The sequence below is a fragment of the Megascapheus bottae genome, chromosome 6, assembly GCF_031878675.1.
Source record: "Megascapheus bottae isolate mThoBot1 chromosome 6, mThoBot2.hap1, whole genome shotgun sequence".
Taxonomy (NCBI): domain Eukaryota; kingdom Metazoa; phylum Chordata; class Mammalia; order Rodentia; family Geomyidae; genus Megascapheus; species Megascapheus bottae.
Window position 1 is genome coordinate 39,784,612 of NC_143514.1, and position 23,133 is coordinate 39,807,744.

General features: G+C 38.8%; 1 protein-coding gene across 13 annotated transcripts in view; it reads right to left on the minus strand.

Moving 5' to 3' along the window:
• Sgip1 (SH3GL interacting endocytic adaptor 1) overlaps positions 1–23,133 on the minus strand; it is a 170,048-nt gene that overhangs the window by 65,951 nt on the left and 80,964 nt on the right. For 6 of the 13 annotated variants that reach the window (XM_090334657.1, XM_090334661.1, XM_090334665.1 and 3 more), the window contains 5 exons: positions 16,801–16,825; positions 13,782–13,853; positions 10,069–10,125; positions 7,934–7,988; positions 6,834–7,009 (listed from right to left, as the gene is read on the minus strand). In XM_090334657.1, coding sequence (XP_090190783.1) covers positions 6,834–7,009; positions 7,934–7,988; positions 10,069–10,125; positions 13,782–13,853; positions 16,801–16,825 — 385 coding nt within the window. Of the gene's footprint in view, positions 1–6,833; positions 7,010–7,933; positions 7,989–10,068; positions 10,126–13,781; positions 13,854–15,725; positions 15,810–16,800; positions 16,826–23,133 lie in introns of all 13 variants that reach the window. The other 7 variants (XM_090334664.1, XM_090334659.1, XM_090334670.1 and 4 more) reach the window with 2 other exon arrangements.

The window sequence follows — 23,133 nt, forward strand, 5'->3', positions numbered from 1 at the left end:
TTTCCTGAGCAATGTCTAAGGAAGGGCCTCAAGAGAAAAAGGCCTTAATGCCCTATTCGTGGACTTCAGCTGACTGTCCCTCCTCATCTTCCTCTACTGTCTTGCACGTAGTTTGCATGTGTCTGCACGCTCTCCCTGTTGCTTCCTGACTATCCCAGGTACCTGTGGGCTTCTCCAGCTTTTCCTCACACTGCTCCTGCCTTTCAAGGCTTCTTTCTTTCTCCCTGTCAAAATCTTACTCATTCTTCAAGGCCAGCTGCAGTTTTTCATGAGACCTTTCCCATGATTCCCCGTCACATTAAAATTGTTCCTTCCTCTTATTTGATTTAGCACATTCTTTTAAAAAATTTGTTCAAAATAATAAATATGGAAAGCCTTTCCTTTTCCTTGGCATTTATTAGCCTCAGGGAAAACAAAGGTACATGTCGCTAGTAAATTATTTTTTTTGCCATTCTTCTTTTGTTCTGTATTATTTAGATGTCTCCACTTGGCTATTAACTCACAGAAACAGTTATAAATGAACTCTCTCTAGACCCAACCATAGAGCTAGCTACAAAATAAGCACTCATGTTTATGAATTCCATGTTGAGGGCCATTAAAAACATCACACAAATGTTAGAAGCATGTACTTTCTTAAATATAGAAAGATGAATTTCTCCTAAAATAAGGTGGAATTATAAATAGCCTAAGGCATGCGGCCCTATTTGTAATGGTTCCAGGCCTGCAGTTCCAATAAATATTTCACTTACACCTACTTAATTGTTAATTTTTCTGCCCATTAGTGACCTTAGGTGCTAATATGCATTAGAAAAGCTCCAAGGAAGTTGCAGGGCTTTACAGAGACATTAGTATCTATGACCAGATCTGCCAGGTGAAATTTCTTGGAGAGCAAATAAGAATGCTTTAGAATGAGAGTCTGAAGAAAAGGAGGCCACCACTTTGCGATGCAGACCCTGTGCAACTAGCACAGAGAAATGAAAATTATTTTCATTTTTTTCTCAATCTATGGACAAAACCAGTGTTAGACTAAAAGCAATGGTAGAAGGAGCAAGAGTTATAATGTACTCAAAGTAGCTTAGTCTCTTAGTCTCTAGATGTCTTTGGACAAGTCACCATGGGCTCCAATTATGTAAAATTTTTTGCCAGTCTTGGGCTTGAGCTCAGGGCCTGAACACGGCTCTTGGACTTTCTCAAGGCTAGAGCTCTATTACTTGAGCCTCAGTACTACTTCTGGCTTTTTCCTATATGTATGATACCGAAGAACAAACCAGGGTGTTCGTACATGCTAGGCAAGCACTCTGCCACTAGGCCAAATTCCTGGCCCTGACCCAATTGTGTAATTTTTAAAGCAGAGATAATTGCTACCATCTAGGATTGTTGTGAAGATTAAAAACAATCACCTCCCCTAAACCTAAAAAGACATTTATTGTGCGCTCTCATTTTTTTCTCTCTCTCTCACTAAAATATAGAGCAAAGAAATATTTTACAGTTATACTTACTTTCTGCTATTATTCATACATTCATAGAAACTTCTTAGCAAAGGAAAATAAGTATGGTAGCACAAGACAGACTTGATCTTCAAAGTGACAGAAAACATGAGGCTTCAGAAAGCTTGAGACCTTTTACTAGCAGGTGTAGGATTAGGAGCGCAGAACTATGACAAAACACTGAGATCCACAGAAAATAAAACACAGTCATCAACATTTTAAGAGGGCTTATAAATTGTAAGAGAATTAACAGGAAGTTAGTACTCATATTACTTACCTATCGAGTAATGGAGAAAGACGCTTAGTTGATTTAAAGGGGAACTATCTAATAAACTGAGAAGCATAAAATTTCTCTTTTTGGTAAGAATATGAGAAATATCTATATCATATATTGCTTTATTTCACAGCTAGATACCAAGTTCTATATAACTTTCTATGATGATGAGTCCATCTACCTCTTCACCCAAGTATTTTCTAAGAACTTACTCTTTGTTATTTGGTGCTGTAAAGTCTATAGACATGCTTTGTTTTAGTAAAGAAGAACCCCACAACTTGTGACTCTAGGAATAGTTGCTCAACACTCTGAACTCTTCTCAAACTATGCTTTCTGTTACACATTTTTCAAACTGACTAGATTTGAGAGCTGATATTAGACTAATTACAGCCAGTAGACACACAAATAGTTTTAAATTTTAAAATATACCAAAAGGACTAATGCAATAAAGGTAGAAGAGTATTGTCTTTTAAAATTACATTGATATTATAATCAAAATTATGGGACTCAAGAATTTTTTTTCTCATGAGGTATCCTAACATTTTTTATGCATTGATATTGTGGGTAGTTTCATTCAATGATTTTAAGTTGGTAACAGACAAATTGTGCAAAATAGCTCAGCTTGCCTGTAACAGTTAAAAAGTTGGGGTTATGCTGAGTATCAGAGGCTAAGATCTGAGGATTGTGGTTTGAAGTGAGCCAGGACAGCAACATACATGAAACTCTTATTTATCTTTAATCACTCAAAAAAGCCAGAAGTGGAGCTGTGGCTCAAGTGGTAGAGTGCTAGCTTTGAGTAAAGGAAGCTCAGGGATAGCACAAGTACAAACACACACATACAAAATGGATGTTATGCAAGGAAAATCTGACTTTGATGCCCTACCAAGTACCATGAAGAAGGTTCACCCTACAAGTGATGACTGACATGTGCCAGATTAAACATGGAATAGTTTCCTATTTTTGAAGGAGTCACTACATAAAACTTGGGGACTTAGTAGAGTAGGCATAAAAGGTTTGGAAGCTCAGTATAGTGATTTTAAAGGTCAGGAATAGAACTAGCAGGAAGTTATCAGGTCAAAAATTTAGTAATGAAGGAAAGACACAATAGATTTTAAACACAAAATATTCTGCACCATTTACTTAAATGTAGAGAATAGATGTTTGCCATAGAAAGTTCCAGCCAAATTTTCTATCTCTCTTTGTCAATAAGGCGTAAAAATGTTTTGTTTCAGTTGCTAATTCTGGATGAATTTCCTTAGAGTAGCTTGCAACACTGCTTAGATTCTCAAATCACAACTAGGATCTACTGGCGATGTCTACAGTGGGAGTGGGTTGGAGGAAGGGAGAAAACATGCATATAATCGATGTTTGAGACTCCTGATCCTAAATCACATTTGGCATATGAAGCTTTCTAGGAGAAAAGCAGAATGCCATCTGAACCTCTGCCTTCCAGCTTCCTACATCGGAGATCTGGGCTGTGCACGAAACACCAGACTCCATGTGATATGGAGCCTCTGCTTGCCCCACTCTGTGTTCGAATGCTAGTGTGTAGAAGGGAGTGAGTCTCCCTCATTGATGACTCCTTGCTTTAGTGAACTCAACCGGGTGCTGAACCTTCTGCCAAAGTGAAGACAGGATGGAGGGTGGTGTTACCAAGCAGTAGCAAATTCATGGATGGTGCACTCTGGCAGGCTCATTTGATGGTGGGAGTGTAAGTGGGCTACTTGGAATAAACCAATAGTTCCAGACTGTCTGTAGCTCCAGGCTCTCTCCCCCTCCTCTCTGTTATGGATTGTAACTCTTCAGGAACAAGACTAAACTTAGCTGCTCCCTAATAACCCACTGTCAAGATTCTTTCATTCCTTTTACCACTGAGCTTTCCACGGGGTGGGGAGGAAGCAGCAGCCTATATGCCAAATAGGATGCTTCCTACGTTCATCTTTTCTATGAGTCCTCATCTTCACTTTGCTCACGTCCTCCCTGCTATTTTTATTTCCTTTCTGCTTCCCACAAGTCTTTCAACTGCAGGAAAAAGAAAGTGCAGCTGAACAGGAATGGGATGCTCATGCTCAGAAGCTGGGTGATGGAGCGTGGAGCTGAGTGCATCACCTCTTGCCATTCTAACACTATTACTATTGATCCCACTACATAGACGGGATGGAGGATTGGAGTTAAGGCCTTGTTTGAGACAGGCTGGCAAGAGGAGACAGAATCAAGCTGGGGATACGGTTCCGTGGAAGAATACCTGCCTTGCAAGCATAGAGGTTGAGTCTAAACCTCAGCATTGCCCCCAAACAAACAACCCTCAAAAGCCTGTGTTCTTCCTACTTACCCTTGTGCTTTAAAGAAAAAAATATATATATATATTTGTTCTCTGGCTGCTCATTTTATCTGTTCATAAGCTTCTCACTGAATACCTGGCAGAGTGAGCTGAGAAAGCACAGAAAAAGAATTTGGAGCTTAACTCTGTGGATGAGAAAGTATATCTTATTTTCAATTAGGCAGAAAAGAGATGGAGACTAAAGATCTGACACTCGCTGCCTTCAGCAGTCTATTGATGTTTCTCTGTAATGTTCCTGTGAAACAGGGGCTGCACTATCGCTTTGCTGCCTCCTGGTGATGAGGCTGCTTTCATTGTTTCAATTATGACTGGGTACTTCTACAGCAGAAGGCATGATAACCATGTAACGCTGACATAATAAGTCCTTGCTGAGGGATTAACTGACAAGAGAAATGGAAACATCTGAGTCATAGAGATGAGGTATTATTCTTTAGCACTCAAAACAAAGGTGCATGGAGTCAAATACAAAGTGTTAATAAGTTAGAAGTCACATATGATGCAGCAGTATTTGAAATCAGACCTGGCAAGATGTTGGCCTCTCTCTCTCTCTCTCTCTCTCTCCCTCCCCCCCATCAGTAGAGACATTCAGGACAAGAGAGATGACAGTTGAAGAGTTACAGGAAGGAATGTCTGTAGGATGACTCTTAGGAAAGCAAGTCTACAAGGTGGGCTTCAGAGCTTCAAAGGGTTTATAAAGTACTTGGAAATTATCACCCTCTACACTGCCTTGACTTTGATATATGTCAGAGAGAGAGAGAAAGACTGGCAGAGTACTTTGGGCCATTATTATTTCAATATCTGTTAAACCAGCCCAATATTCTACTTTATACAAATGTGGAATCAATAACCAAACTCTGGTGATTTTTCATAGTTTGCCTGTGAATATGGAAGTTCTTGCTCCACTTTATTCTTGGTGTATGCTCAGCAACATGTTGGGTTGGGTTGGAGGATTATCCTGATGATGACTAGACATGCATGGTTTTGTTGTTTTGTTTGTTGATTGGTCGTGGGTCTTGAAGTCTGGGCCTGGACTCTCTCTGAGCTCTTCAGCTCAAGGCTAGCACTCTACCACTTGAGCCACAGCACCATCTCCAGTTTTCTAGTGGTTAATTGGAGATGTGTCTCATGGAATTTTGTGCTCAGGCTGGCTCCGAACTATGCTCCTCTTATTTCAGCCTCCTGAGTAACTAGGATTACAGGTGCAAGCCACCAGCACCTGGCTTACCCAAGTTCTTTTTTGAGACAGATGACTTCTAGATTCAACAAGCTCCCAGAAACTGAATCTACTGTTTCTGAGATTCACTTGCTTAGTTGACTTTCATGTAAATTTGACCATTTAATCTTATGAACTTTCCTTCTATCACTGCCCCAGGTAACTTACAAATATTCACTGTTTATCACACTCTTCAGAAAAAAGTTGGTATAAACTGGTCTCTGGTACATAAATTCATTTTTTTACAGCTAATAAATATTCAGTAAATGATAAATGATTTGAAGGATGACATCATAAAAATAAAAAATGTGTATTTACAATAACTACATTACTAGGAATCACAGCTGATATGTATGTTTAAAAATGTATAATTCCCCCATTGTAGAAGTAGAAGGCAATCATAGTTCATGGTTCCCTTTTTAGGAACATGTATTAAGAGATACCAGATGAGTGGAAGATAAAAATTTACCTGCATTGTTATTTGCTATGGTAGCTTGCAATCAGTAGTTATTTTAATCATCAAGAACAGAGATGATAAAGGCCATTATGAACTCTAAAATTTAAAGAAGGCATGATTATATATGTATATGTATATTTATATATAAAGCATATATATACATGCATACATATATGCTTTTTAAAAAAAGATCCCAGGCAAGCAAGACATTATTCTCAATGGATGAACAATTACAATTCTTTTAGAAAGGTTAACTGAGATATTTCTAGAAGTAACTTGAAAATGGTTTAGTTTTCAGTGGAGGGGGATAGATCACACCTACTTAAAGAAGATGCCAAGAATGCATTAGATGTTAGTATAACTTTAATCTATTCTTCACAGCTATTTTGAGAAATCATGATGGTATTCATCAAACACCACCAAGAAATTACTATATGTGTTGGTTTATTTTTGTAAATCTTAGGACTTGGCAACTAAAGAAGCATAGAAGATGGAAATGCAGGAAAGAGCATAGTATGGGCAAAAGTGACTTGAGTAACAAAAATGGTGCCACTCCTGAATTTGAGATGCTTAAGAGAGAAAGATGAGAGTGCTTGTGACTATTTGATAATAAAATATAACACAGATTATGAGTTTTAACATACTCTTACATTACACTGTTTACTACTATTTTCTATTGGAGCATAGCAAGAGAAAGGGGTTTTGTTTGCTTGTTTGAGGCAGGTCTTGCTATGTATCTCAAGTTGTCCATGAATTCTGATCTTCCTACCTCAGCCTCCCCAGTGCTGTGATTACAGGTATAAGTCATCACACCTGGCTAAAAGTTTTTTTTAAGCCATTTTCTAATTTCCCTCTTATGTGTTTTATTAGAAAATGGGAAACAAAGCATGGATAAAAATAGCAGTTAGTAAGTCTGTTCAAGGTTTATGACTTAATGAGATGGTGATCATATGCAGCATTCAGTGTAAGGATTTTCTGATCCACTTAATGCACTGGGGCAGAGAAGCCCTCTGTCCATTCAGCCTCACTCACTAAACGCTTAACATGGAAACTGCACTCACCACTGGTGATGGGGAAAGCGCAATGTTTCCTATGGATGCCTTCAACTCATCTACCGTTGCAGCATTCTTAAGAATGTCTTTCGACTGCAATGGTTTAATCTTGATGTTGAATTTCTTGTGTGATTCTTCTTCCTCTTCTGACTCACTCGAAGAATAAAAGTGCTTTCCTTTGGTAGGTAGAACACAGTTAAGGATACTTAGCTCTTTCTTCTGCCTTGTCTTGTGTAAGACAGGGATGATTGCAGAGATACACAGAAAATGTACCTTTGTGTGGCAGAAAATCAAGGCAGACCCAACCACACAAACACAAATAAGAGTAGGATCTATCTTCCTTGTCCCAGCACCTGATTGAGGACAGTAAATTCTAACCAGCAGTGGCTAAAGGTCTGCCAGTTTTCCTGCCATTGTCCATTGGCGTGTCACCAAGTACATATAGGCAAGCATGCTCATCCTCAAATTCAGGTAGAGGAAGGCAGCTTTCCCTCCAAGAGGTTTAAGTGCTTCAGTGAGTGACATGCTTTGCCTAGAGATGAACTGGAAGGAAAGGACCCTGAGAGCTATTTTGCTGTCACTGTGAATGACAGAATGACATCATCCTATCAGGTTTTAGCAAAACACTAGGTACCCACAACTTGCACAATTTTTTGTTTCAGCACATTTTTTCCTTCTCTTCTCTGTCTCTGTCTCTGTCTCTGTCTCTCTCTCTCTCTCTTTCTCTCTCTCTCTCTCCCTCCCTCCCTCTCTCTCTCTTTCTCTCTCTCTCTCTGTCTCTCTCTGTCTGTCTCTGTCTCTCTCTTTCTCTCTCTCTCTGTCTCTCTCTCCCTCCCTCCCTCTCTCTCTCTTTCTCTCTCTCTCTCTGTCTCTCTCTCTCTCTTTCTCTCTCTCTCTCTCTCTCTCTCTGTCTCTCTCTCTCTCTCTCTGTCTCTCTCTCTCTTCTGTGAATAGATCATGACCAAATACTTGCTTGTTAGTGATCAGGCTGTTCTTTGTGCTATGTTTTCATTTCTAATATTAGAAATAGTAGATTTGGTTGTGGCAAACCTCAATTTAGATTACTGTTTTCTGAGAGAGAATAAAGATAATAAATAAAGAGAGGATATAGCCGGGTTCTTCGGGTCTGATGCTGTAGCCTTCTTCATCCAGCTCAGGTGAGTTCTATAAAATACAAGAACATGTTAAGCAGTTATTATTCTGAGAAGATGGAGGGACTCTCCATCCCCCCACCAGAGTCATGTATTTAAAGATATACTTTATTTCAGGGGGCTAACGATTTTTTTTTTGTCCAGTTCTGGGGCTTGAACTCAGGGCCTGTTCACTGTCCTTGGACACATTTTGCTCAAGGCTAGCAATCTGCCACTTGAGCCACAGCGCCACTTCTGGTATTTTCTGTGTATGTGGTTCTGGGAAATTGAACCCAGGGCTTAGGGCATGCTGGGTGAGCATGCTATTACTAGGCCATGCTTCCAGCCCAGGGGGCTAAGGTTTTAACCCTTGGCAGTGAATGATGAACAGCACATGTTTAGGTATTTACTCAAAAAAACATTTGGAGAATCTTCCTCTTAGGAAACTAAATGAAGGAGCAAATGTCAGTGAAAAAAAGCATTCAGGCTTTGCAGACATTTCCTACAACCCAAGGACGGTGCTAAGCAACTTGTCCGGTTGAAATGCAAACTATGTTTCCTTAGGGAAAGTGTCTACCAAAAACATTACAGAGAAAAAGCAACACAGAGTTGTTAGGTAAGAGCAGGAAGAAAGAGGAAATGAGTTTATTCTGAAAGAATCAGGCTGAGCAGCTAGAATTATTAGGTACTGATAGGATGGTGGGGAATGGAAGTTTGTCCTCAGTGGTGGGAAGAGTTTGGGCTGAGTTACCACCACAGTAGGAATGGGTGCTATTAATAATTCAGGACAGGAAGGGAGAGGCAACAGCAAAGATAACATGCCTGGAAAAGAAGCTGAACAGTGGAGGGCTAGACCACAAGGCCATAAGTGGCCAAAGGGCAAGGGTGGAAGTCTAACTTTGTTACAGCTTCTCAGGATGGGTCACACTGCAGAATCTTGAAGTGTTCTACAAGGTTAACAAAAAGCTCACTGATTTTAAATGTGTATACCAGTTCAGGCAAGATTTTTATGAATATGATTTAAGTTCTGTTGGTGAGACATGATGAATTAAAGATACTTGGAGGGATTGAGTTTTAGTTCTTGGTGACAGACCAAGCAAAGGTGTAAAAAGAAAGAGAAGTATCAAGAACAACATCAGGTTTCTATCATACAGTCCTGGGAAAATGGCTGGTGGTAATGCTGGCTGAACTAATACTAATAGCAGACAGGATGCATTTTTAGGAAAAAGGAAAGTTAAAAGGCAATTTGCATCATGTGGATTAATCTTTGGCATCTGGATACTTATTTTATGATGCTGCGACTCATTATGTCATTGGATGACATAACAATCCTAAGAGCAAACAATTATCCCAATAACCAACTAAGTGAGATCTGATGCAAAAGGTAGGCCGTCACTCCAGATACTTTAAGCCTTGGATTCTACTCCTGAGAGGGGAGGAAGATAAAGGGGGGCCCTGTAAAAGTTGAAGTTATAGGCCTGACAACGAGAGATCTTTGATGTAAAAGTGATTTACATATTCTATGTGATTAGAAGTCTGAAAGTGATCTTGCTTGGATCCACCTGGTCCTTCTAATGTGGCTGGTGAGGTGCTGTTGCTAATTGCTTTTGGGAAAAACTTTGGGTAAAGTGTAGATCTCAGCTAGGTTTCACTCTTATCCCTTGAGAAGCAACAAGTGACTATAATTTATCCTAGGAGACATTTATACCAGAGGCTATAGTAGTTATGAAACTAAGGTTTTGATTCTCAAAACTGCTTAGAAACAGGCTCAGGGTGAAAATGACCAGACTGAACAGTAGAAAAAAAGCTTCATTTTTGAACATGGGCTAGAAGCTCACCTTGTGTTCTTGCAACAATGATATAAGTTAACTAAAACTTCAGTTTTGCTTCTCAGCAAGTAACTGTTCTTGGCTTCAACTGATGTTGCGGCGGGGTGGGGGGGGGCGGTTCTGACACGGGTCTGTCAGATTTTATTGCTTTTTTTCCTTCCTAAATGAGATAGGCATTGCCTAAAGGATCAGAGTTATTTTTATGCCCTATTTTGAAGATGAGTTCCTCATTTTCTTTTTTGAAGTTGTAAGATACACACTCAAGGAAAATATTTTCATACTCACATATCTTTCCCAATCAATTTCTGCATAAAATCCATTTGGTGCTCCATTGCTTTTCTTCTGTAATAAATTTGAAAATAAACTTAGAAGAGAAACATGTAAATGAAAAGCCAAGTGGAATAATAAAACAATTTAATTATTATCTATATTTAGTAAGAGCTATAACAATCCAGTACTAGAAGGACAAATTAGTAGAGCCTATCATGAAACCACATTAATATCATGGAACAGTAAAATTAGCATCTGAAACACTGCCTACAAGAGCCTTCTTGCACATTTATTTCACAAAAGACTGCAGGATAGATAGGCATAGGGATATTAACAACTAGGAATTCAAATTTGGTTCAACTAGGGAAGAATGAGTAATACCTACATTATAACTTAATCCTTTATACTTCAGGGAATAAAGCCACATGCATATATATTTGAAACAGAAACATTCTGACTTCCATATACATTTAGTACCAACAGATTCAAAGGGTATTCACTCAAGTCATTAACTAATCTCTTCATGTTAACACTGACTCAATTTTTTTCTAACCACCCTTCTGAAAAAACAGAAAGGAAGTCAGTTCGAGGATAGTTTATTCTGCTCCTAGTCATTAAAAATAATGATAATATTCTAATTTTTTTCTTACTTAATTTTAAATAGAATTTGGGAATTTATGGTGGATTTTCCTTAGCCATGTATCTACACCTATACGGGTACATTCAATGCTCGTACTGGATTCTAGCATTACTTGTCTGTGGATTATCTTAATAATTTTAATTTAGTCTCTAGTAGAATCATGGCCATAGCTGAACAAGGATATAGCACTGCCCAAATGGAAATTGATAAGATTCACTACTGTTTTGCTAGCAAAAGATGAGAACACACATTGAGGTGGTGACAGAAGGTCTGTCCGATGACATTCTTGGACTTAGCACATGGAGCATGGCATGTCACTGAGCCATAGCAGACCTCACAGCCTAATACATACCATGTGGTAATGCGTTAGACTTGAGAACAGGACCATTAAATTTGCAATCATAAATAAAAGTCACTTGAACTACAATGAAGGAGGCTAACACGCAATTGACAAATAGGTGGAGAGTAAGCTTTTGAAGTTTGCACAGAGATCACTAGAAAACCCAGCACGACTGATTACTCAGTATCAATCGACATTTACTGATGGTTGACTGAGCATTCCAAGAACTGGAGGGAGTTTAGGAGGGTGGAGAGTGCATTAGAAATAGATAATTTGTTGAGGCCCTATCCTTTTCCATACAGCAGAACTTAAAAATAGCATAAGCATCATGCAGTCACAGGTTACACCCTGGAACACAGGGCCGGGGTCTATCTGCCTCTTTGTTCAGTTCTTGACAAGGATTACTTATAATTAGATAATACCTAATCTTCAGGTAGAATTGTCTTCACTGAATTAGAGCCTCAGCAGTATTATTTTTTAGTTTACAAAAGGTCTTCAAAACCTGTCACATCAACTCTCCATAAGCACACTCACATTTAAGAAGCAACTAAATAATCTGTTTAATGGTTTTCTTTTTGCTACGTTCCTTATCTTCCTTAAAAAAACACAAACAATCTATAGGGTGTATAACTTCATTGCAAAATTCTCCAAACCCTTCTGAGAAAACCTACATGAGGGCTGGGAGTTTGGCTTAGTGGTAGAGTGCTTGCCTAGCATGCATGAAGACCTGGGTTCAATTCTTCGGTATAACATACTTAGAAAAAAGCTGGAAATGGTGTGGCCCAAATGGTAGCACTTTAGCCTTGAGAAAGTCCAAGGACAGCACTCAAGCCATTAGTTCAAGCCATGGGACTGGCCAAAAAAAAGAAAAAAAAAAAAAGGAAAACATACATGATAGCCAAGTTCCATGTAAAGTTTAATTTCTAATAGACAAATAGATTCCTACGAAATAAATTCATGTATTTTTGGCTAGCATACTATTGATATCAAATGTCTTTTAGTTTTAAAATAATTCCTTAATACAAATGACTGTTAACTAAAATAAAGTAGATTAGGTCGACTATTAAATTCAACAATTTAAAAGTTTGATGGTTTGCTCCCATGATAAGATCATTGCCATTATTACAGCCCTTTAAAACCAGGGCAGTCTACATATTCAGCTGAGAAAATTATCTATGTATGTATACACGTGTGCATGCATGTATGCTTGTATCCGACATATTTGGTCAACACATATTCAATGTAGATATAAAGAGATTCCTGAATATCTATCTTTAAGTTAACTGAAACCTTCCATTTCCATGGAAACTGATGCAACATTGATATAAAGGAAGAGCACAAAGTTATAAAAAATTCTCTTACAACAGGAACATCTTCAAAACAAATACCAGACCCAAATAACATGTAGTAATACATTGTTTTTTCGCAGATATTCAACACACTCACACAAATACATACACTTGGCTTGATTAGAGGAATTGGCAATATGGTCTCATTCATGCCATTGTACTCTCGCAGATAGCATTGGTTTTACAGATGAAAATGATTAAGTTAAAGAAGGGCCAGTTTCTAGTGATTATTAGATGGTTAGAGTCCAAGATAAAAGTTCTTGCTGTTTCCACATTGATCAAGGTGTCCCTAGTGATGGTGGTAGAGAGATAAGCTGACTGCTGATTTTCCAATGGAAAACTTAGAAGAACATTGTAAGTGCATAAGCATCATCTTGCTAGGCCTGACTGGGAATAGTATCATATATGTATTTGTTTATTTCTACGTTTCCTATATTTTCTAAACTTCTGTACCTAGCGTAAGCCATTTGAATACATTACTATTATTTAAAGAGCACTGAGGCTCATGGGTATGCTAATCTTGTTTCAATAGGCATTTTACTTTGGTTAGGCTTATCATCTATTCTCAGTAAATAGGATGGGCTAAATCAATAAATACAGTAACAATAGTATTCAGTTTCAGTTTGATCAGACTTCTCAGTTTCCATTGCCAGGGTCCCTTTTTTGGAGGTCAGCTCATGGCTACATGGTGATCTTTGGGTGACAAGGGTTAAATATAGTTGATGTCCTTCTGAAATATTATCTTCACTCACTAAGGCTGACTTGAATCACTTTGAAAACAGTCATATAGGCCAGCACTGCCCAATAGAACTGACTCTGCAGATGGTAATGCTTGATCTATTTTCTTGCTGGAGAACACTGGATAGTCGCAATTTTGAATACTTAAAATGTGGCAAGGGTCACAGAGGGGCTGACTTTTAATTACAAAGCCACATGTGCCTGCCAAATTGGATAACACAGCCCCAGTTGTTGCATAGTACAGTCTAGGATCCACATACCTTGACTCTACAGCCTTTGGTGAAGAACATTGGTCTGATATTATTTAGCTACTGCTTATCTTATCCTGATAAATGATAGTGTTCAATTAGCATGGTGATGTTTCAGTAAGGCCAAGGCCTTCTTGATAGATAGCAGATTTTCTGAACAATTTAAATCGAAGATGAAAGAAACCCGAATCTTTTCTGCCTGATCATTCTTTAGGAGACTATTTGAATGGCACCATATAAAGTTGATATGGTTGATTTCAAATTGGTCTCAGAAAGCCAGAGATAATGAGAAGATACCTAGGAAAGACACTCCTTAGACGTGTAACTGTGTTCTCCAAATTTCGATCTTAGTTTTTACTCACTGTTTTTTATAACCCCTTGGAAATGTTTTAAACTAAAATCTGTTTCCTTACCGAAACTTTTTTTCCTCCTTCACGCGCACACTCTGCTTTGTAATTGTAGGGTGGTTCATGTGGGCTGGGCTGCTGGAATTGATTGTTTTCATGTAGAAAAAAGTTGTTAAAGGATCTGTTTGTTCTTCAAGACACATATAAAGAATCACATGGAGTCAGCAAACATACCATAGAAGAAGCAATTTCTAGGCCAAATTGTATAGCCTACCAATCTTGGCAGGGTTGCTTAGGCAAAGAGTTGACTTTGGGGCCCATAATGAGGCTCTATTCAGCAGGCCAGCTTGGCTAGTCCAGGAATCGAAAGGAGAAAGGACATGTGCCCTCAGGCTTTAGGGACTTTGTGGATCTATTTCTCTTTCAGACAGCACTTTTTGTTTACAAATAGAAAACAAACACCAAGACACACAAGAAGCAACTGAGTAAAAAAATGGTTGTCATTTCTAATCTAAGGAAAAGTTGATTTAGTTCTCTGTTTCTTCCATTAGAGATATCCTAAGGCTCATCGATACATACAGCACACAGAGCTGACAGGTCTAAGCCCCGTGTACTTTCCTGCTTGCCAAGTCAGGGGAAGAAAAAAAGAAAGAAAAAGAAAAGATTTCCTTACAGCAAAGGCCATGACCCAGATAGCCCCAGTGTATCTGTGAAGGAAAATTGCAGCTACTCAGGAAAATGTTAAAATGTACTCTGAGCAAATTAGAATTTGTCTCTGAGTCAGAATGCATAGTCACACACAGCTGCCTGAGGTCTCAACACGGTGACAAGAAGCTGTGGGTACACACTCACAGCAAAGAGCACACGCAGCCAGTGGGCAGCAAGACGAAGCCCAACTAAACACATACAGCCCTGACCTATTGGTGGAGATGGAAGAAAGGCACCAACACTAGTTATGGGCCTCAGCACATTCAGAGAGCTGGAAGTGAAGCAAGCTATCTGGTGTTCACCAGATAGCTAGGGCAATGCCATCTGTATTTTAGGGAGACTACCTTGGTGAAACTATCAACCTCATCTTCTGTCACTCTAAAGGCAGCCACATGGACACTCTCAGCCACATAAGAGTGCACCAGAGTTCACAGGCTCAAGGTTCTTAAAGAAATCAGTTTCAGTTGAAAATCAGGTTGAGGTATCTAAGGATGAAAGACAAACAGAGCTTCAGATCCAGCAAAACAGTACTGGTTTTCAACATGCTGTCGATTAAATTTTGGGGGGAAAAGCTGAACATTTTCTTAACATGGTAAAAATAGCAGTTGGCCAATATTTTCCAATTACTAGTGACGCAGTAGATATTTTGAAAAAAATTGTGTTTATTCTAAATACAGTATTTCTACTTGAGAACATGTATTTATTCATTCTGAAAGTAATCTTTTTCAGTAAAGGCCTATTATTCCCAGAGAAAGTGAAATTAAATAATTTTTCTTTCTTAATAATAATGATCAGGGATATTTGAGATATTTTAAATTAGGGACCAGAGGATACAACTGTTAACTAGCTTTGTAGGATTTGGGGTGGTGAGGAGTAGAAGGGTTCAGGAAATGGGCATGAAGTCTGATGTGGGGAAAGTAAGTCCTCACACTGCCTGTTGCATTCCTTAATGAAACACTTGTTCAAGATCATCTTCTCTGCATCAGCGGCTGTATCAAATGCCAAAGTGTGTATTCTATAGATTTACACTGATGCCCACCCCCCAAAAGAGCAGAGCACAGTGAGTAAACGATGGTGTCTTAGAGATAATGAGCATGGGGGCAGGTGTCAGAGAAAGACAATGACAAGATCTGAGAGTGCTACAGTGAGAGAAGCAAGAAATAGCAATTGACTCCAGAGCAGCAGGATAGAAAGCAGAGTAGCTAACAGAGCAGTCTTGCAAAGATGGGAGGGGAAAGAACAAGAGGACTCAGGCAGGGGACTAAGCCAGAAGCAAAGAGAAGACACAGGAGAAGAGAGTACCTGAGACAGAGTTAACGAGAGGGCTCTGAGCCAGAAGCAAGAGGTGAGGAGAAGCTGAGTCTTCTGGGTCTTTTTTTTCCCCTGCTGAATAGAGCCTTGATTATAGTGTTACCCAAATGTCTGGTCAATTTCAGTCTATTTTCTTAACATTTCATAGCAAGAACCACATGAATGCAAAAGGCACCCCCAAAACTAAGAACCTTGAGTCAAGGGCAGCAGAAAAATTCCTACTGTTGTTGCAGCTAGCATCCTAATTTAGTATAACTTCATAAAGGGTGATTTTTTTTCAAAAAATATTTTTAACCACTGGATTTATTTTAGTTCTCACTTCAACCCAGTGAGCCTAATGTGAGTCCATCTTTTATTTCCATAGCAGCTGTTCTATTGAACCTCTGAATAGGCATCTGATTTAGACTCTGAAGGAAGTCATTTTAGAAGCGAGGACAGAATCCCATAAGTGTAACTGGGATAAAGCCAGTATACCACCGACTTCTTTTCAAAAAAAAAGCTGGTGGCTAGCAAGTTGTCAGAGTTGCTGTTAAATCAAACCCACTGGACACATTTTCCTTCTTCAGGCTGTAAATTCAGTCATAAGTGGTTTTATGACCATTCCCTAATTTTGAATTTAATATAGAAAATGGAACTGTAGCCCGGCTACTCAAGGGAAAAGCTTTTGTTTTTTTCTTCCAGTTTTATTAGATCCCTGCTTCTTTATGACTCTGTGTCATCTGTTGGAGAAGACCATTCTCACATAATGAGCTTTTATATCATTAAATTGGCAATGAAATAACTATTGATGGTAGCAACCCCAGAATGAACTATCTGGCTTTTGACCCATCATCTCTCTGACTAGTTAACTTGCCTGCAAGGTTTTAGGTGAATGCAATAAATAAGTCTAACGTGACCAAGACCACATTTATATCCCATGCAATTACTAGAACAAGATTTTACAACAGTGAGAGGTCGGAAAAGTCATCCAAGCAAGAAAAAAAGAAAAAAATGGGATTTAGGAAATTTCAACATAGAATATATTGAGGTGCAAACCCTTAGTATAAATGATTATTAAAATACTTACAATTCCATCTCGATCTGGTGAACCTCTGTAATAAAAAGAAAGTGATCCCTATTAAGAACACGAATCATTCTTACAGTACAGATTAAAGAACGGCAATAAAAAATCATTAACCAGTTGGGTGAGATGGTGCATGCCTGTAATCCCAGTGCTTAGGAACTAAAGCTGGAAGACTGAGAGTTCAAAACCAGCCCAGGCTACATTGACAAGACCCTGTCTCATAGAACTAACTGACTAAACAAAGTCAGTATCTATTACATTCACCCTCTCCTTTGTTCCCACTGCAGTAACCATGACTAAGGAAAATGAAATAATAAAAAAACAAGTGAATTGAATAATATTTGACTGTGGGGGGGTGTGGATATGTGGGAGTGATATTCTCATTAAGAATGAAGGTGGGGGCCGGGAGTTTGGCCTAGTGATAGAGTGCTTGTCTAGCATGCATAAAGACCCAAGTTTGATTCCTCGGTACCACATACATAGAAAAACCAGAAGTGGTGCTGAGGCTCAAGTGGTAGAGCTCTAGCCTTGAGAAAGTCCAAGGACAGTGCTCAGGCCCTGAGTTCAAACCCAGGACAGGCAAAAAAATGAAGGTGTGAAAGCACAAAATAGTGGTGAGGTGCCTTGGTCCACTTTGGGAAGAGAGTTAATTCATTAAAACCTACCCCAGCCTAGCTGGTTCCACTCAAAACGATCGTAAGACACATACATGATTTGTTCTTCCATATCTTTCCCCTTGTGAGTGGTCCAGAATTGTCTTTTGTACAGAATTTATTTTGAGATTCTCTACTTTCTTCATATTTCTGTATTTACATTTCTTTCAATTAAAAGAGGAGATGGAGGGCAGTATTTTGCTCAGTGGCTCCCTCTAGTGACTAAAATCCAGGCAGAGTAAGATCAGTCTCTAGCTTCAGTTTTCACCATGTCATGGGTCTGTGACCTTGGTCAGTTACCTAACTACTTCTAGGTAGTTGAAGTAAGATGCTGTATGCAATGAACTTACAGTAGTTTCTTACTCTAAGTATGAAAGTATGAGTTCATTGTAATTTTATTTATTTTCCATGATTTCTCTTCAGTAGGACCACATCACCAAATATCCCACTTGCAACCATACTGAATTGTTGAGCAAGGTAGGGGAATTGTTTTGTCTTGTTTCGGTGAGAAGCTGGACAGTATAAGCAGAAGGAGTAAAAGGAGGGCAGAAACAGTTACCTGGTTATTTATCATTTTAATTCACCTTGTAAGGACTTTAAAAAATGTCATTATATTATTAAAAGGAACCAGAACTATGCCTAGACAGGGACCTGTATTGTGTTATTTCTCTGATTTGGGTAGAATTTTTCCTTTGGAAGTGGGACTAAGTAAGGAAATTGGTTCTGAGGAGGGGTGACATAGTTCAAGAGTGTGGAGAAAAGGGGAATGAGTTAGTATTATGTTATCTGCCCTTCAAGGAAAACTGTTTCATTGGATTATGATCCCTTCCTTGGTAGAGTGCATCATTTTCACATAGCAAGTTCTACTAAGAAATAGGTGAATCCAGAAACTACATAGGAACTAGAAGCAGAGAGGACTATGATAATGAGACCATGGGAGTTGATAAAAACCTTGGAACATTTGGGCATACTCTAGGAATGAGAAATTAAGTGGTCCTGAAGGTGTTCTATCTAAAATAGAACAGGAAGAATTTCTTCTGCCACAGGTTATAATTCAGTGACTGAATATTGAGTATAATAGTGGACACTTGATTAGAACCAGGGATATGTTATTTCTCTTCTTTTTTTTGCCTTTGGTTAATCTCCTATTGTTACTGTATCTGATTTTGTTACCTGATATATTGTATTTGAAATACAAAAGGAAAGGGGAAAAACAAGATGATTGGGAGGGTGTGGAGAGAGGGCAATGGAGACAAAATCATGAGAAGGGGTATTAATGTGTGAGAAGTAATGTAACTACTACCTGGCAAATGTAACTCTAACCCTGTATAATTAAAAAAAGATAATTAAGGGGCCGGGAGTTTGGCCTAGTGGTAGAGTGCTTGCCTAGCATGCACGAAGACTCGGGTTCGATTCCTCGGTACTCCACATACATAGCAAAAAGCTGGAAGTGATGCTGAGGCTCAAGTGGTAGAGCTCTAGCCTTGAGAAAGTCCAAGGACAGTGCTCAAACCCTGAGCTCAAGCCCAGGACTGGCAATAAATAAATAAATAAATAAAAAAAGATAATTAAAAAAAGAAGTCTTGTTCCTTATAGAAAGAATGAGGCAGGCAACTCATCCAGTGAGCTATACGTAGTAAGGCCAGGACAGGAGGAAAGCATAAAACACAACTGCCAGAGCATACTAATCTAAGCCAACTTTAATTTGTATATTTGTCTACTGCAAACACACACACACACACACACACACACACACACACACACACACACACACAGAGTGTTTCTAACTAAGATTCCCGTCCCTGGTAAAGGAGAGAAGTGATTTAGCAGCTTTTGGATAGAGGCACTGTTGCTGTAAGGATGCCTTTGGAGATAACAATAGATGTAGAGAAGAGAAGGTAGCAGAGGTTGGCTTGGCTGTGATGCTTGCTGCGTAGTATTGGTCCAGGGGTTCTGAATGGGAGGTTAGGTGATTTCATGCCTTTTCTAGCTACAAAGAGATATTTAAAAGTATAAACCAGAAGCCAGGAGCCGGTGGCTTACACCTGTAATCCATCATTTTGTCAACCCGTGGCCATCGGGCTGGTGTTTCCCTGCTCAGAAGCAGCAAGGATGGTGGCTGACCAAGAATACCAGCTCTGGTTTCAGATTGCCTAGTTCTAACTGGTAAAGATTTCTTAGCTTCAGCAGTGTAGGCAAGTTACTTTACTCATTGTGTCTTGATTTCCATCTCTGATACAGACATGGCGATATCATATGCCCAGAGAGCCATTAGAGAATCCAATAAGTTAATACAAGAGAGAGCCTAGAATAGTGCCTAGAATGCAGTGTGTATTCAACTTGAACTGGATAATGATGATCATTCTATAATCTGATTTAGTGTAGGGAAAGGAGTGATTCCAGCAGCCTCCAATACTAGCATTGTAGTCCTGTGATGTTTCCTATGTTATCAAAATGGTTTTATTTTTCTATTACATTTCTTGATGCTTACTTGAAAGCCACTCCTCTATTATGGACTCCAGTTTTTAAGTTTCAGTTATTACTTACAATGATGTCAATTGTCTTTTCATCCTCCTATTTGGGTTATAATCTTGCCCATTCCTGCCTTTCCTTTGGTTTGATAAACACCTATGCCCTCATTTCTGGAGCAGGATTATAGGTTCTCAGCCTTATTTTCTACATAGCCTTCAGCAAATGATTCAATTTTGGGAAGTGATTTCTCATTTCTTGAACTGAGATGTTAGTGCCAACCTTATTGAATTATAGTTAGGATTAGAAAAAAAAATCATTGCAACAAAATACCTTGCGTGGATCCTGCCATGTAGCACACAGGCTCTTTCCTTTCCTCTTTCTGTTAGCCACAGTAATGATGATCAAATCAGGAAGCTCTAGTCCTTACCCTACTCTATCTTAGGCAGTTCAATCAGTGGCTGGCTGCTACTCCAGCAGGTTGCTTAGCAACCCTGAGCCAGCTGCAATGGCCCTGAAAACAGTTTGCATCAACAAGGTCTCAATGATCACAGGCTAACATAGGCGTTAACCGAAGCTGAAGGGACAGTAAATTGCCAGAGCATTTTCCTAACCCCTTTGCATTTATGACCCTTTTTCCAATAAATGATGTATGATCCAATTAAGACAGGGCTTCATGAAAAACAACAAAACAACAAAGGCTTCTAAAAAAAACCCTCTTATCCTTGATTATCACTACTAGGGGAACCAATTAAGAGCTAATTTGCTATCTCCCACATAATTTGGACATCCTGATGATAAAAAATAAGGTAAGATGATTACAAACCAATGTCTCCTTCGAGGGCCTCACAGAGATACTGGGCATCTACTCAAAGCCATAAGGGAAAACTTATTTTCATGACTTCAGAAATGGTGATGGAAGACCCAACCACTATTGGCCACATGTAAATAAGAGAGGTTGCTTACCCTCTTGTTTCACCACCATGAGAACATTTATTTGTCTTTCTAACTTTTACAGGTAGCAGAAATGTCTACTGCAGTTACAGTCACTGTCTGTAGAACACTCAGCTTGGCCTTGGTAACAGTTTCCCACACAGCACATGGCACATGGAAGTGGGTATTAGATGTGCTTGATAGACCGCCTAGCTCAGTGTCTGGCCTTTGAATAAAAATGAATTGAATCTAGTGTAAACTTTTGTTTTTACAGGTGAGAAAGTGAGGCCTAGTGGAAGCAAGTGTAATTTCCACACCTATGGAGTTCCTGGCTGTGACAAGAGCCCGAGTGTTCCAGCACCACAGCCTATATTGCTGTGGAGGAAATAACATTTAGAAGCAATATAAATTATATAATTCGCAGAAAAAATTGTCTCAATTTTAACATTTAGTGAAAAAAATTCTCAGAAGTACCATAAATGCTTCTAATAAACAGTAACTAGAACAAAAGTAACAAAGAAAAATCTAAGAACAAGAACATGAACATTTTTGTATCTAAATAAAAAAATAACTTCCCAATCCATTCTATTCTCTGATGTAAAAATGTTCATGGTTTCAAGGTGATCCATTAAGTACAGAAGGAAGACAAGACACCTCAACATGGGACTCAAGTCCTCTTCAATTTGGTTCTCATTCCTTTCCCAGCCTTGCCTTCCCGTTATCACTTTTACCTGGAGCCCACTGGTAGACATTCAGTCCCATTTATTGTGTCCTAAATACCCACTGGATTTTCCCATCTTTCCTTTGCCATTGTTACCCAGTGTGAAACCATATCCTTACCTTCTTGTAGGCCAAATTCAAGGATCTCCTGCCTTAAAGCATCTACCATATATGAGCTTTCTCACTCTAACATTTTTAAGAAATTCAAGTTTAATCGCTCCTTAGGAACATTTTACTATAAATGGTTTCAATAATAAGGATGGTAGCAGCTGTCATTTATGGAGAATTTTAAACGATTAAATAGGCCTTTGAACTAGGTTGTTTCGTTTAGTTGTATAAAAGCTTGAAATAATTCTGTAGTAGATATTTTAGGTCGTGAATTACATATTCATGGAGAAAATGCTTTCATTAAAATGCACAGAATGGAAAGTTAAAGATTAGAATAAATATGGTCTATCTTCACTTTTACTCATGCTGACACAAGTTTTGATTTCCTTTCTTCTAATATTCTTTTAGGGCTTTTGAATATGTCAGTGTTTTAATGGACTCAGTCTGGTGTTTTTGTTTGTATTTGTTATGTATATGCTGGTACTGGGGCTTCAACTAAGGGCTTGTTGTTCTTCAGCTTTTTTTGCTCAAGGCTGGAGATCTATCACTTGAGCCACAGCTCTATTTCCAGCTTATAAATTGGCTAATTGGAGATAAGACTTTCTGGCCCAGCCTGGCTTTGAACTATGATCCTCAGATATCAGCCTCCTGTGTAGTTAGGATTATAGGCATGAACCACCAGCATCTGGCCGTACTCCATTCTTTTATTTTTATTTTATTTTAATTTTTTGTGGGTCATGGGGCTTGAACTCGGACTGGGAGCTGTCTCTGAGCTCTTCAGCTCAAGGCCCTACCCTTGAGCCAAGGCCCAGTTCTCATTTGCTAGAGTTTAATTGGAGATAAGAGTCTCAGGTCCTTAGGTGCCTGGGCTGGCTTTGAACCTTGATCCTCAAATCTCAGCCTCCTGAGTAGCTAGGATTATAGGCGTGAGCCACCGTGCTCAGCTGTACTCCATTCTTATAGACAAAACTCCCATCTCAGATTTACACTTCTACCTGTTCACAACCAGTTGCACTGACTAGCAGTTTTCTTTGTATATGAATCTTGTGTTGGGATCTCAAGTTCTTGGTCAGCTGACTTCATATATTAGTTACCTATTGGCTCAAAAAGATTCTTGAGAGTTTGTGTCAGAGTTCTGAAGGAGAATTCAAAATTATCAACTAAGTAGAAGAAATAGTTTCAGTTTAACATTAATTTCCATGGGCAATTATTTCTCTTGGATATGATAATTTAAACACATTAAAGTATACTCATAATTGCTCTGGCATTTGTTTCTTATTCATAGCCAAATATCCTATCCTATCATTCCTGCGAATTCTGTTGGTTGATTTACCATTCTGTTTCTACAAACTCTTGGCATCTCAAGCAAGAACTTTGGGAAGCTATTTATTATACATTTCTGGTTTTTGTCTAGAGCTAGTTCACCTATACAAGTATTTAATTGCTGCTTTGT